This window comes from Suillus clintonianus (genome assembly GCF_016758775.1).
Source record: "Suillus clintonianus strain FC179 chromosome Unknown DEU56scaffold_22, whole genome shotgun sequence".
Lineage (NCBI taxonomy): Eukaryota > Fungi > Basidiomycota > Agaricomycetes > Boletales > Suillaceae > Suillus > Suillus clintonianus.
Genome location: NW_024539246.1, coordinates 475,071 through 490,338, shown reverse-complemented (window position 1 = coordinate 490,338; position 15,268 = coordinate 475,071). Strand labels below are relative to the sequence as shown.

Here is a 15,268-nt window from a genome sequence, read left to right as displayed (position 1 = left end):
TCTACCTTAACCTTAACCCTGTTACAGCACGTGTTTCTGGTGCTTGCAACTTTTGAGACTCCCTCCACATCGTCTCCATTCGACCCCTCATCGTATTCATTGTTGCTGGCGATGGCGATGGCTGGTGTCAGCTCCACGCCATCATACACTGTCCAGGAAGCTACAAGACAGTCTACGCAAGCCTGGCGGAATGATCTAACTAACCTCTTTCAGCAGGCAAAGGATCGATTCGCAGATGTCGTCTGGGAACTCCAGTCCGACGATAATGACGACGATCACGATGAAGTTTGGGGCCACAAAGGTAATTATACACTTGGAGTTTGCTCATCGCGTCTTTTCTAATAAAGTTCAGCTATCGTGTATGCACGCGCCCCGCCTTCCTTCCAGCAGCGCTACTTTCAATCCCGCCCCCCTCCCATTGCTTCCCCGACCCCCTACTCTACGAGTCCCTCTCCAGCGCCAGCACAGTCTGCCATGTCCTTGAGTCTCACCCTGGACTACGCTCAGACATCCCGTTCTCCATCTCCGTACCGTTCATCATCCCCTTCACCCTCTACCAACCTAAATGCCGTCATGCGCATACCAGCCATTAGCAGCACAACACTCTTTTCGAATGAGCTGGAATATCTGTACACAGGCGAGGGACTTGGCGAAGCATTTGAATTTCTCTTTGATACCTCCGAGTCGCGCGAGCTTGTCGACGCAGAGGAGAACCGCACCGACAAGCTGCGCAAAGACCTCGTGTTCATGTGGCGATCTCGTCTCTATTCTGACGTGCGCATCGCCCTATCTGGCACATTTTCCTCGACAAATCACGAGCCAGCAACCGCTATTTTTTCTTCCCACCGCTTCATTCTCGTGTCCCGCTCCCCCTACTTCCATGCGCAGCTCCTGAACTGGGCCCAGCCGACAAAGCCTGGGGAACCAATCACGGTCACGCTTCCTTCGCCTCCTTTTACCCCCGCCTCACTCCATTTTACTCTGGGGTATATCTACACGGGAACCCTCGTGTTCTCCCACCGGACGTACGACCTGGATACCGCGTTCGCGATCCTCAAGTCGGCGACGTACCTATCTTTGGACGGCTTGGTCGCTGAAGTCCAGGCCCGAATCGTGTACGAGATGATTCATGGGTTGTTCCATGCATCTCTCGAGTTCAACGAGTATGAGCGCATCACGGGGTCCAAGTGGGGTACTGGCGGGTGTCGGTGCCGACAGTGCGCCCGGCGAGCGCCACGCGTACTCGAATTCGCACTTGCAGACGATGTCAAGAATACTTATTTGGAACGAGGCGCACGACGGGCACTTGTAGGCCTTTTCGGGGAAGGCTGGTGCATCTCTGAGTTCGCATCGCTTCCGCAGAAGATTCGAGAAAATCTGCTAAAGGGTCTGGCAAAGCGGACAACGCCGCTGAACATATTTCCCCTATTGTTCGCCGCGCAACACGCGATAAAGAAGCTTGACTCTGTCATTGACGCCTGGGCAGACACATCACGGGATATGGTGTTACAGGCGCGGAAGGCAATCGATGAATGCCTTGTAAGCCAGAGCGCTGAGTGCTTCGAACAGGATGATTGGCTACAGGTCTTGGAAGGAGATGGGGTGAGGTTTGAGGATGGCGAGAGGGTTGTCTGGGTGATGGAAGCGATTAAACGCGGAATGATTGAGAAACACGCTGGAACTATGTATCAGGTGAGGATTGAGGTGAGGTAAACTATGCATGATGCTGATATTTGATCAGAGCCTTGTGAATATCCTCCTGCGACCACACCCAACAGATGAAGACGCCGCGATGCTCTCTGCCACGTCGCACATCCGCGTGCAAGTTGAGGACGCACGTGCAGATCTCATCCGGTACATTCGAAAGCGTTGGATGGGCACGCGTCAGCAGGGCGGTTTTGATGGCCTCGAGGGCTGGGCTATTAAAGAGATCTCTCAAGGTGGGATTTATGTTCTCATCCTATTCCCTGATGCCTAAAACTCGTCTTTATCTTTATCAGAACTGGAAGTCTCTGTTGAAGACCTCATATCGCCTGCTCAGCCTTCGAACCTCCGACGCACTGCCTTCCGCAAATCTTCTACAGCTGGAGATGCGGACTCTGACACACTCAGCGTGCACTCGCTACGCGCGTCTGTGCTTAGCCGTAATATCAACAGCCCTCACAAACATGCCCGTGAGGCTACAACCGCATCGTCCGCGGCAAGCGTGCGCACCATTGGGCGTTCGTCTCCACGCATTCCTACGACTCCCAAGTCCAACGATGTACGCCCTGACTCTAAGCTCACGCCCGAGTCGCAGAGCATCACATCTGTACGATCAAGTGCGACAGAGAAGGCTATGCAACGCAGGGCACCCTCGCCTCGCACGGGCAATATTAGTCCTACGCCAAAAGGCACGAAGCCCGCGCTGAGCAAACTCATCACTTCTTCGCCCGCTCCAAAGCCAAAATCCATTGCACCCTCAGTGCGTTCACGTGTTTCCAGTGTCCGTTCCTCCGCAAGAGAGTCCACGCTACGTATTCCGTCTGCTTCCCGTCCGAATTCGAGTTTGTCGAGTGCGACAAGTGACGCTACGTTTAGGACAGCTCCCTCTGAAGCAATCACGCCTCGCTCGAGGAAGGTGTCTGGAGGATCCACTGTTTCAAATGTGAGCGTGAGGACTGTGGGGACGAGCAAGGGCACTCCTGTGAGAGAAAGATTGTCATCTGGAGTATCTACTGCATCCACTTCAACGACAACGACTGCGGTTGCCACACGAACATCTGTCCGCCGCGGAGCAGCTGAATTCACCAAGTTAACCCCCTCCAAACGTACACCCGCCAAAACCACCACCTCCTCACAAAGGAAGCCGCTCAGCAGAGTCATCGAGAATCATTCTCAAAAATCGCCCCGCATTACGCTTAGCGACCTCGACAAGGGCAAGGATCGTGAGACGATCAGTCTCAATGATGATGATACCAGCTCTCCGACGCAGGATGGGGCCTCTCCTGGAGCGGACTCTCCTCCCGCGCTCACCCGCCGTGGGTCATCAGACACTATCACCACAAGTATACGGACTCCCGAACAATCGACTGCCTCCCCGGTGGAGGCGAACGTTTTGGCTCAGCTTCGCGGCGCGACGCTCGATGTTGGCATTCCGTGCATAGTGTCATCGAAGCGCAAGCGCTTCAAGGCATTTGCACGGTACATTGGCGAAGTCGAGGGCGAACTTGGGCCTTGGGTTGGCATTGAGGTACCACTGGAGGCCTGGGTTGGTGACCCCTCAGACGGTCGTCAGTGGAACGATGGGTCATGGGGCGGCATTCGTTATTTCGATATCGGGAGTAGTGGCTCGGAGTGGGAGTTTGGCGCAGACGACTATCAGACACAGAGACGGCGGAAGATGGACTGGATGAACGGGTCAGGAAGAGATAATCGCGGACTTAAACGAGAAGGAGACCAGCTGACCGTAGGAACGGATCGCGCGAAGCGGATGCGAAGTTCGTCACCTGCAGCATCGGACTTGTCGACATCAGAGTCCAGGGGACTGTTTGTCCGGCCACAACAAGTCCTGTATGTCGTGGATGCTGTCGGGGCTGATCTTTGATAAAAGATGGATTGGGGGACAGTTGGTTTTCTTATTCTCTTCTCGTGATACCACTGTGATTTGCTTTCAAGTCGTCATGTTTTGATTTTGCACTTCAACATACACACGGTCTTTGCATTGGTATACCAGACAATCACGCTCTCGCGCTTCCCTTCCTCCTTTGCATACATTACTGATAACAATACACTAACTTTTTACCAGATTATTGATTCTAGAGTGTGGAAGATTGGCTAGGTATACGCGTGTACACTCGTGCTGAAATTGTCAAGGATTCTACCTAGACTCTGTTCCCAGACCGCCTGGTTGGTGGGATTTTGCATCATCTCTTGAACGCTGAGCGCCGATTCTCGATCGTTACTACTGCCGTGCCACTACATATCCTACAGTATATATAGTTAGTGTCCTGTTTCCTTGATATAAAAGATGTCGTTGTAACCCTGGGTTTCTTGAAGTTGGTCTATACTTGGTCCCCTGACCAGTGTCTCTAGATGGCAAATTTTGATCCACGGACATTTGGGCGGCAACTTGAAACTAGCTGATCGTCAATGAATCGCCAGATTGTTGTTGATTCCAGTGCTCAACACAGCAATAAGACAGAATTACACCATCCGACGTAAACGAAAACGTGACATCTACGCTTCATTATCATGCAAGTCCATGTAAGACTACGTAAGAACCGAACAAACATTGCCCGAGAACAAGAAGAAAAAGAGTTCGAAGAGAAAGCTGAAAAAATGGGTATGTATATATGTACTCGGAGCATCCCGATCCACTTCCCTACATAATCACACACTCCTTTTCCTCCAATTTTGCACCTTGAATTCCCATCTCCGCAAACGTCGTGGGCGGTTTTGGGCCTGTGGGACGCGCAGCCTGAGGAGTGGGAGCTCTATCCCCTGGCGATCCTTGGGCCTGTGGTGGCTGCCCTTGGGGCGGCGCCGACCCTTGCCTCTGACCAGGCGGTCTACCAGCCGCACGCGCATACGCAGGCTGTGGTTGTGGCTGTGGCTGCTGTGATGGCGACTGCTGGCGTGAGGGTGTAGCGCTCCCAGATCCAGGGTCTACAAGGGTGTATCGATGTTGACCAACGAACTGCCTTTGTGGCTGTTGTTGTTGCGGAGGTAGTTGCTGGGGAACAGCAGAAGGTGATGAACGTTCAGCAAGCGACATCATGACCTGTGGTGGAGACTGCTGTCGCGCGATCGAGCTCTTTCGTGCCATTTCCATAACTTGTCTCCCATCTTCCACACTCATACGTGGCTGTGCACTGGATCGTTCCCGAGCTTGAGTGCGTGTGCGCACGAGTTGTGTTTCGGTAATGGTGTCGTGCTCTTGTCGTGAGAGTGCTTGTGGAACTACTTGGTTAAGCGCTGCGATGCGTTCTACAGCATCTGTGTTCCCATGTTCAGCGGCCTTAGAACTAGTGAGCAAGGACAGATGAATATGAAAGAGGGAACATACGAGAGTATACCACCTCATGGATTCCCGAAGATCCTTCTCACCACCCACACCGACCTCTTTATAATAACCCATCGCAAACTCAGCACTTGGTAGCCCGCGCCTGGCAGCCTTTTCGGCAAAGGTGAAGGCGAGACCTTCGTCCTTGTCGAATGCGCCTTCTGCACCGCACAAGAACCACTTGCTGAGGGCCATGTCTGCTTCGACCTCGCCCTGCTGACTGGCGAGGGAGTAATACTGGACACTGAGCAAGGCGTCAAATGGGAAGGGCGGACTGGCGAACTCGTAGGCGTGTCCAAGTTTGTATTGTGCGGGTGCGAAACCAAGGTAGGCTGCGCGCTCGAGGTGGCGACGGGCCTCGGATTGAGCGACGGGTAGTTGAGGTAGGAGGGAAGTGGGTATGGAAGCAGCAGAGAATTCACCGAGGAGAAGGAGGGCGTAAACATAGGCGGGTTGAGGAGTAGTAGTACTCGCGAGGGTAGCTGCGCGGTGCAAAAATGGCAGAGCTGCAGCAGGGTTTGGAGGGAGGCCAAGCTGACCCAGTAGATTTGCCATTCCCATGCGCTACATACCAATTAGACAACAAATGATAGAAAGTGCAGCAAGGATACGTACATAGACACAACTTTCGACGCCCATCTTGGCACCTCTCTCGAAACAGTCCTTGGCATGGACTACATCGTTGAAGTTTTCATAATCGCGTCCGAGACGGAACCAAGCAGCTGCGTAACCTGCACGTGCAGCAGTTTCGAAATCGCGGAAAGCCTGACGAGGATTGTGTGGGATGCGATCTGGGTAAGCGCCGCTAGATTCGAGAGTAGCACGGAGGTAGATTGCTTCAGCGACGAATAGGGGAAGTGGTTGGTGATTGATGGCTGCAAGTTGTTGTACAAGAGGGACTGCTGTTGAAACGAGACGTTGTAATTGTGGATCAGTAATTGTGACTGGACCCGCTGGGATGTCAGTTGCAGTAGGATGTTGAGTACGATCTACGAGGAGAAGAACATCACGAGCCCAAGCGAGTTTAAGTGGAGGGTCATGGGCAGGTTGTTGTATTGTGGGAAGTGCAGTGGAGAGGCTTTGTACTGTGGGGATAGGGGCAGTGAGACTGGGAACAGCGGATTGACTTTGAGCACGTGGAGGTGGGTGGTGTTGCATTGGAGGAGAGTGCTGCACTTGAAGTGGGTACTGAGCAGGGTGAGGTGGTCGCGGGGAAGCTGGGAGAGGAACACCGATTGGGTTTACGGGGTTCCAGGCGTTCCAAGGAGTGTTTGTTGTGTTTGGAGGTTGTTGAAAGGAAGCTTGAGGAGGTGGAACAAAGCCTGGATTTGGATTGTAACTTGATACGGCGTGAAGAGAGGGAGCGTGATGAAAATTTTGATTCATTGGGGGTGCGTAAGAAGCGGCCTGGTCCAAGGAGCGAGCCATCTGTATGTAATAGAAGTACGTGAGATGGAATGGAATACATGTAAAATGGCGCACGTTAGATGGTAAATCTGGGTCAAGGCGATGAGGACGAGGAGCAGGTAAGGGAGATCTTGATTGATCACGTTGTAAAGCTAAGTATTCTGGTGGAAGGGGTGGCAAGGGTGGTGGTGGAAGTGAGGAGTGGCGTGTGTAGTCTTGAGGGAGAGGGGGTACTGGAGGTGCTGACATTACCGACGATGGAAATATTTACGTAGTAACGAATTAAATCAATATACTTATTCGTTTCCCCCTAACCCTCACCCTGAAATATTATCCAATCATTGATACACACGATGTCCAAAGGCTGTCATAGCTAGCCTAGGGCTATGCAAACTTAGTACAAACTTAGCCGCTCATAATAAATAACACCGCAGCAAACTCGCAGCCAGGGACACTGCAATTTTATTACATTACTGTCTCACGACAGGAACACTCTGCCGCAGCAGCAGATCAGGGCAGTGTCACGTCTATGATTGTACGTCCATCTCGTCTTCAAATCGTATACACGATACATCAATGAAATAAATATCAGAATAAATAAAACAGATGGGCGGTGGCCTTCGACTTTCAGGTCGTGGGGGACGTCTGTCGAGGAGCAGACAGTGGATGCAACAAAGCTAATGGAGACCCCCTCTGATTTGGACACAGCCTGAATAGTGCGGTCGACGACGATTTCTTTGAAGCGAGAGGCTGTAAGATAGCCTTGGATAGCAACACGGGCGGCACGGGTAGTAGAAATAAATGGAGGGTCGCAAAGATATGCTGGAATGGCGATAATGGCGGATATTGCAACAACAAACACGAGACACTTATACTCCCAGTTTGAACTGTATTTGTGCGCCAACATGCAGAAGTTGCGACACGTCAATCACGTGTTCAGAAATCAATTTAACTCCAGGTCAGGACAATAGATATTCCGCATAACAGGATTACATTGAGGCTATTTGGTATTCAGCCATAATCTGGCACACCAAAAGCTCTTCGTCAAAAGAAAGCTGGACCATATGGGCATAATTAACGCACCGCCGTTCCACAAACCATGGCCAAGAGAATCTTCTTCCAGGCCAGACCGATCCCGGGATGCATGCTACCATCGACACTCGCCCAATAGCTTTTTTGTTTCCAATCCATCTCCTTGGTCAAAGCACGAGAAGGTAAGGCAGAGTTTGACATTCTTGGGCCAAGCCCTTCAACACTTGATCCAAGGTGTATGGTGTACAGTACACAGTACCCGCCCTACATGTGCGTGGTGATCCTGGCGCAACCCAGGGATATCAAGGTCAAGGATACACCGCGATACAAGACGTATTTAAGTGATGTTCACCTTGACATCCTCTCGGACGCCTCACATCCCCATCATAGGTTATGATAAACTCGGCAATGGAAGAGCAACGTACCTCCTAGAGAAGAACATAGACCGGAATGCGCCTCCTTCAAGTGAGCTGCAAAACCTTTTCAAGCACTCGGAGAACATTAGCTAGGGAAGGATACTTGCGCTGTGTGCCGCCCAAAAGGCATTAGGTAACTGGCGAGCAAGTGCGGAAATGTAGGTTGAGACTGTCAACGAGTTGGGGTAGAGGATGTATCGAATAGGCACGAGGAGGGATTCCCGCGACGGAACAAACGACATTAATTTGTGTATTCAATATTCAATGCCTAAGCCAAGCCTAAGCTTGTTGTAGATTCGGATATAATGCGCGTGTGAATTTGACTACATGTGACCCGGCGACCCAGAGCATCACCCGAGTTCTTCCGGTGGAGCTGCCACCTAGCCCCGCACTTTGTATTCTCCATCCTCTAGCTGCCGCAGACCCCACACCAAGTACAACGACTGACAACAGCCTCTGCTCATCGAGCACGACGGCCTGCTCAACATGAGTGCACCAGGTCCTACGATGAAGACCTTTCAAAAGCGCTTCTATACCGTCCTTCCCCGTTCCATACCTTCATCGTCACCTTCCACATCTCCAATTACCCGTGTACGATCTAGTTCAGCACCCTCTGCCCGTTCTCTTTACACTGCACCTCCTTCTTCCTCCAGTCCACTTGCCTTTTTCGACTCACCACCTCCACCTCAGCCACAACCTAGCAAACCCCACGTCCTCTCCACATCCCGTCTTCCCGTCAAGGCCGAGGGCGAGGGTTCTGCCCATCAGTCACATGGACAGCCCCCTTTCTCCTTGGCACTAACATCACCACAAGCAAACCCAAATTCACCTCCCCACACTCCTCCCTCCCATCAGTCTTCCTCTTTCTTCCCCTATTCCCCGTTCGCACCAATACCCTTCTACAATATCGCCGTTGCAGATGCCCACACTGACTCTCATCCTCGAGAAAAGAAACAAAAGGTTCGCTACCATCTCGATGTCGGTGCATATGGCATACCGAAGAAGACCAAAGCCCAAGTCTCAGGCAGAGGCATAGGTATCCGCGGTAGTAATAGCGGTTGGCGACAGATCGACGCTCACCATCAGAAAGAGGATCTCAGCTTCGCTGTCCAAGTTGGCGAGGATGCATACTTTATACAAGAGAATGCCATGGGCGTTGCAGATGGTGTCGGCGGTTGGTCAAGAGCCAAAACACCTGGTGTGTTTGATTCATACCGGACTCTTCATATTCTAACCATATGTCCCAGATGCTAGTTCATCAACGCACGTCTCCACAGATCCATCACCAAGCGCATTGTTCGCCCGCCGATTGATGCACCACTGTTCGGCAGAGGCTCTCCAAGCCGAGGCCTCATCATTCCGTCGCCGGGATGTATCCCCTTCTCGGTCCAAATCCCCACACCGCCATCCGGGATCTACGGCCCTCAGTGCCGCATGGCCGTGGAAGGCCGAAATAGACGAGCTTCACGAAGAGCTCGAAGACTCTTTGGAGGACCTTGAAGACGGACTCGATGTCCTAATGATTCTCGAACGTGCATATGAAACTACTCTCAAGGCTCATGTCGTTCCAGAGCCTCTGCCTACCAAGGCAGCCTTATCTCCAGGACTCGCACCCATACCAGAGGAAGCACCCCTCACCACCTCCCCAGAATCCCCACGGTCCACCCCGCACCCACCAGAACTTTCCCCTCCAAAGATGATCCCCCTCATGACCGGCTCTTCAACCGCCCTCGTCGCAGTTCTTCAGCATTCTTCCAGCACTCCTCCCCCCGCCACCTCCCCACCCCGCCCATTCATTTTCCAGAACCCTTTAGACACCACCTCTCGTAAAGAAACTCACGACGCGGTACTCAAGATCGCCCATCTCGGCGACTGCATGGGTATGCTGGTGCGCGACGAGAACATCGCCTGGCGCAGCGAAGAGATGTGGAGGGCGTTCAACACCCCCGTACAGCTCGGTCCCGCATCCTCTGCGCGCCCTCGAGACGCCCAGATCCTCAGCCTCCCAGTCCAAGCAGACGACATCCTCATTCTCGCTTCCGATGGACTATCTGATAACTTATGGGATTACGAGGTGCTCGATGAAGTGGTGCGTTTTAAGCGCTCTTTCTTGAAGAGTGACGGGGAGGGAAGTGGTGAGGGTCTTTTGGGCCGTCGAACGCTAGCAGGCATGCTGAGCGAAGCGCTCTGTTCACGTGCGCGCCGCGTGAGCGAGAGGAGGGGGCGGGGTGTTGATGACGGGGTGTTTGACATGGAGGATGAAGTGCCGTTTGCATGTCGTGCAAGGGAGTCAGGGAAACCATTCAGAGGTGGTAAAATAGATGGTGAGTTTATCAATATCATGCGTTGCATCATACTCAAGAGTCGCTCGCAGATATTTCGGTATTGGTGGCCGTCATCTCACCAGCTACTGATGTCGTCCGGAGCTCGATGTAAGCACCGGAATCTATGATGGGTTCATTTGGCAGATTGCACCCAGATTTTTGTTTTTGTTTTGTTTTCTTGTCTTCGACACTCATCGCTCTATCGCATTTGCATATGTATTAAGATTTACCTTGGCTGTGCTCTCGTTCAAGTTTTGTATAGATAACAGTTACGCTGCGTCATTTACGTATAGCCCTAGCCGTAGGTTTTGTACAGATGTCTGACTGGGTAATTTCAAGATGGTGGCTAATTAACTATAAGCCACCTTCGTTGTTCTTCATCAGAATTCATGAATCGTTCTTCGATAAAATTTTCATAGGCAGAGCATAACGGCTTGCTAATATCTAAGATTTCCTGATATCCAACAAGGATCGGTTCCTTCCTTCTAATCATCTTAGATGAGTCAATCAACAGTACTTGCAATTGCAAGCAATAGTCAAAACAAGTGCACGTGCGGATAAACCATCCCACTAAAGTGTTCTCCCATTTTCTCGCAATATTAATAGAGGCGCTATGCCATGCATAGCCCCGAATCTGCAATCCTGACGGGTTGCACAACAGTTCCTTGCGGCCCTGCCCTTGTTTGCTATGAAAAGGCTAAGTCTACGGGTTTTCCATTTTCTCGGAGCGCAGTGCGCACTGCCAGTGCTTAATTCATTCTGGATCATGAAGCCTGAATTTTCGGTCTCCTACACCCGAACTGAGTCTATGATACCTCAGGCCTCAGGCCTCGGTTCCTACTTTCCGCCTGCATCCAATTGTTAAACTGGTTCAAACACCAGTTTCTCGTGGACCTGTCTTTTGGGAGGGTACTCCTTCCTATCGCGTCCCCATTGATGCCTACCCGTCGCTGCAGTTACTTGGAATTTTCGTGTACCCATCGACCGCCCCTCGGGTTCCCCCCTCTTTTCCATTTGTGCAGAGTGACTCGGCCACACCTAGTCACGGGCTAGTCTTCGAGTTGTCTCACAAACTTGCGGGAAACCAGATCTGTCTGTTTTCCTGTTGTCTACTACTGTTTCGCTTTACTACAGGGAATAGTTGTCTTCCTTCTTCTACCAGGGACAATTATGTTCCGAGGGTGAAGTCCTGGCCGCCCATGCTCCTGGCAATGCGGTACTATGAACAAACGATACGCCACAGTCCGACGAACTAGTCCGAGTCTTTGACCAAGTCTATCTACCCGTACAATTCCTGTCGTTTTCGTCGCCTGATGCAGAGCCCGCAGCTCACCGCGCGCGGTTGTGGTGTGAGCCTCCATGAAGAGTAAATGATCATTACATTGCCTGAATAACTTGCGAGCAAAAGTGATCGATTACAATTTATCCGTTCCACGGCGACTTTCCTTACAGTGGCTATTCCTACATAGAATGATATATACATATCGTACACCAACAATCATCTGGTTTGAAGATGCGCAGACTCGGGAACAGGACACTCCTAGGATGATACATATCATACACCAACAATGGTAGCAGACGTACGAGCTCCGAGAAAAAATACCCCTAAAATGATACATATCGTACACCAACAATATTAATCATAGCAGACGCGCGAACTCAAAGAAAGGATACCCCTAGGATGATACAATCGTACACCAACAATCATATGACTTGCAGACGAGCAGACTCGGAGAAAGGATAAGCAGAAACCAAGAGCGGCACACTAGCAAAACTGGAAACACAACACACCAGTGATGAGAACCACCAGTGCCATTCTCTGTCGTCCATTCATTATTTCCTCGTTCATCGGGCCGTCTCCTTTCCTCCCAGTGAACCAGTCAAACCTTTGCCCAATGAGCAAGATTTCTCCCCGCTCAAGTAGTCCGATCAGCCTCCCACCCTCGCTCGCCATCCTGATCAGCGCACTTTCAGCAACCGCGACAACCCATCCTAGTCCTCTCAATGAAGACCTGAGGGATTTCGTGCGATTCGTATCTCTCCACAAATGACGGTACACATCATGCGCTATGTTTGCAATGACCGTCGCGATTGCGAGGCTCACCGAAACATTGAACACGACGGAGCTCCTTGTGAAGAGGTACGTGAACGCGCCTAAAATTGTCAATGCCGTGCTGATCAGGAAGAGCTCTGCACTGTTGGGAGAGTGATCTAAATACGTCAGATTTGGGTAGAGCTTTATGAGCCCCCCGTCGCCTTTGGACCACATATAAAAACGCCAGTACGATCTTTGACCCCCGTTCCACCAAGGGTGAGTTGCGACGACGTGAGGGGCAGGATAGAATCCTTCGCCCCCGTGAGCAACAGAGAAGTCGCGCTTCTTCCGACAGAAATCAATGTCCTCTCCTCCGCCTGTTTTCGGGAACTGCAAATCAAACTCTACATCGTCCTGAACACGGCGGGCGATGAGATTGGCTGTGACACCCCAGGGCATGTCACTCTCGTTCTGTGGCATCTTTGCAGCAATGTCCCAGAAGAAGGTCACGCCAGCAAGATGAACGGCATTGGTGAAGATAGTGCTGGCAACAGGGAAATAGGTGTTTCCAATGAAACCAGCAGCCTGTGGGTTCAAACGAATGATTTTCTCAGCCTCAATCAGAATGTCAGCTTGAGGCGTTACGTCATCGTCAAGAAACAAAATCCAGTCCGCGGCAGATTCCTTCATGCCTCTGTTTCGTGACGCCGAGGCACCAAGGTTACTTTTATTGACACGGATGCGGACGTCTGGGCGATGAGCATACTTTGCTTCTAGCTCGGTGATTTTTGGGGAGTGCGGGTTGTCGATTATGATTATGAACATGGTTTCACAAGTTGGAGACTCTTTGAGGGCGAGAATGGGATCGAGGAAAGGGAGTTGAACACGGTAGCTCGGAATGATGATGTCCAGCGTCATTTTGCGAGCAGCGTCCGGTAAAGACCTCGCCAACACTAATGCTGCCTTGTCCAACGGACCGAAAGTCCATCCGTCTGCATGCTGTTGAGTGTAGCGCGCAGGTAGGCTTCCGCCAATTCCATTAGAAAGTCTTGATGGTATCATTCGAGAGCAACCCCATTTGCGGTATAGCTGGAAGAGGAACGGGTCCCCGTCTTGATTAACAAAAACGTCGGGTATGACTTGGCCTTCAAAGACATCCATATGAGTGCGATGAATAACGGGGAACGTGGGCATTCCGGGGAAAGTCACATCCGTGAACGCGACACATCCCATACCCTGAGGGACTTGTTCGTGCTGTGCAATCAACGTGAACTGTTCGTGGATATCTCTCATCCAACCTTCGTCGAAGAGATTGACATCATCGCCCATCAGCACAAAATAGTCTGCATTTTCCTGCCAAGCCCGGTATGCACACTGGCGCCATATTGCACAGACATGACCACGGGGTACGTCGCAGATCTCAGTAGAAACATCTGTGATCCCCTCTTCTGATAAGAGTGATTCAATGTTTAACTTTTCGCAGTTTTCTGCGTGGCGCAGCAGAAAATCGTCGTCTGCGTCAATTCCCAAGTATATCTTCACCTGATAGTGGACAAGCCCAAGCTCACGGGTGTCGCGCCACGTAGTGCGCGCAAGGGACTGTGCAAAGGTTCGAAGGTTATCGAGGCTCTTCTCAGGTCCCTCGAGACCACGGGATGTGATGGGAAGTAAGATAGCGAATGTAATGGTGGGCTTATGCAAGAATACGACCTCGCTCGTTTTGAAGCTGTGCAGCAGCTTTGTCCGGGCGCTGATCTCGTCGTTGCTATTGAGCATATTCTCCATTTCCCCTCTGATCCATTCTGCAGTCTTCATCATACCGGCCTCGAGGGTTATCTTCGGGGTCCAGTTCAATGACCTCATGACAAACTCATTGTTCGAATTGCGGGAATGGACGCCGATGGGACGAGAATCATCCACGTATCTGAAATGGAAGTCTCCTACGTTCAGGCCTGCAGATTGCGCAGCAATCCTTGTGAGATCGTCGATCGTGACTGAGCAGTCAGATCCGATGTTAATTGGTTCGCTGCAGTCGGATTCAATGAGAAGGAGAATAGCTTCGACGCAGTTGTCGATGTAGAGGAAGCTTCGCCGTTGCTTCCCATCTCCCCAGATCTCGATATCATGCTGGGCGGTGGGATCCATTTGTGCAGCGAGCGCCTTTCTGAGCTGCGCAGCGGGCACTTTTTCATGCCCGCCAACCCATGCACCATATGGGCCAAAAATGTTATGAAATCGGGCGATGCGTATCTGCATCTTCTCAGCAAACTGCATCAAAAGCAGCTCAGAGTTTAGCTTTTCAAGACCGTAGAGGCCTTGTGGGTTTGGGGCCCCAGAAGACCATAAGTCCTGCTCGCGGAGGGACACGGGGTTTATGGCATGGTGCTGTAAGGATGTGGGATACACACAGGCAGAGGATGCATAGAAGAAACGCTGAACACCCTGGTGTACAGCAGCATGTACGAGATTGAATGTCATTGCGGAATTGTCCTTGTATATGACGAAATCATTGGCTTCGTGGATTGCTCCCATGCCACCCATTGTCGCGGCGAAATGAAGGACTGTGTCCATGCTCCGAACAGCGCTTTCACAAAATGACAGATCGCAGAGGTTTCCGACGAGAACCTCATTCGAGATGCACTCGTTGAAATACGAGGTCCGCTTGATATCCGCGATGCGAACATAGTTGCCCTTCTCAAATAATGCCTTTGCGACATATGAACCCTAGCGAATATCGCATTCAACGTTGTGCCATATGAATAACGAAAGGCCCGTACAATAAATCCATTCCCGCCGGTGACGAGGAATCTACGCGAGCTGTCGTCTGTCGACATAGCTTTGTTTGGTCGCTGTATGCCATGGTTCAGAAACATACCCCGAGGAAAGGTGTATAACTTACCAAGTCGTAGCTGCGACTCAGTAGAAAACGAAACACCTTATATCGATGATGTAACAGAGAGGATGGACAGCACGAAATTCGTATAAGCGCGTCTATTGATATGGTGGGGAA

General features: G+C 51.3%; 4 protein-coding genes across 4 annotated transcripts; 2 read left to right on the top strand and 2 right to left on the bottom strand.

The window, feature by feature from the left end:
- Positions 1-48: 48 nt before the first annotated feature.
- Positions 49-4,063, top strand: DEU56DRAFT_793559 (uncharacterized protein). Its single transcript, XM_041352771.1, has 4 exons — positions 49-301; positions 353-1,692; positions 1,742-1,940; positions 2,001-4,063. The coding sequence occupies exons 1-4, from the start codon at positions 112-114 to the stop codon at positions 3,584-3,586; spliced, it is 3,315 nt and encodes a 1,104-aa protein (XP_041210416.1). The 5' UTR covers positions 49-111; the 3' UTR covers positions 3,587-4,063.
- Positions 4,064-4,128: 65 nt separating this feature from the next.
- DEU56DRAFT_793558 (HCP-like protein) lies at positions 4,129-6,715 on the bottom strand. Its single transcript, XM_041352770.1, has 4 exons — positions 6,527-6,715; positions 5,660-6,472; positions 5,048-5,608; positions 4,129-4,999 (listed from the first exon to the last, which is right to left on the bottom strand). Exons 1-4 carry the CDS (start codon positions 6,698-6,700, stop codon positions 4,364-4,366), a joined length of 2,184 nt encoding a protein of 727 aa, XP_041210415.1. The 5' UTR covers positions 6,701-6,715; the 3' UTR covers positions 4,129-4,363.
- A 1,953-nt stretch (positions 6,716-8,668) lies between these two features.
- On the top strand, positions 8,669-10,437 carry DEU56DRAFT_258244 (uncharacterized protein). The gene is made up of 5 exons (XM_041345326.1): positions 8,669-8,859; positions 8,912-8,935; positions 8,986-9,097; positions 9,147-10,223; positions 10,274-10,437. The coding sequence occupies exons 3-5, from the start codon at positions 9,049-9,051 to the stop codon at positions 10,333-10,335; spliced, it is 1,188 nt and encodes a 395-aa protein (XP_041210414.1). The 5' UTR covers positions 8,669-8,859; positions 8,912-8,935; positions 8,986-9,048; the 3' UTR covers positions 10,336-10,437.
- Positions 10,438-10,913: 476 nt separating this feature from the next.
- On the bottom strand, positions 10,914-15,266 carry DEU56DRAFT_900395 (glycosyltransferase family 2 protein). Its single transcript, XM_041356514.1, has 6 exons — positions 15,158-15,266; positions 15,036-15,107; positions 12,015-14,982; positions 11,808-11,828; positions 11,557-11,684; positions 10,914-11,442 (listed from the first exon to the last, which is right to left on the bottom strand). The coding sequence occupies exons 2-6, from the start codon at positions 15,090-15,092 to the stop codon at positions 11,392-11,394; spliced, it is 3,225 nt and encodes a 1,074-aa protein (XP_041210413.1). The 5' UTR covers positions 15,093-15,107; positions 15,158-15,266; the 3' UTR covers positions 10,914-11,391.
- Positions 15,267-15,268: the final 2 nt, after the last annotated feature.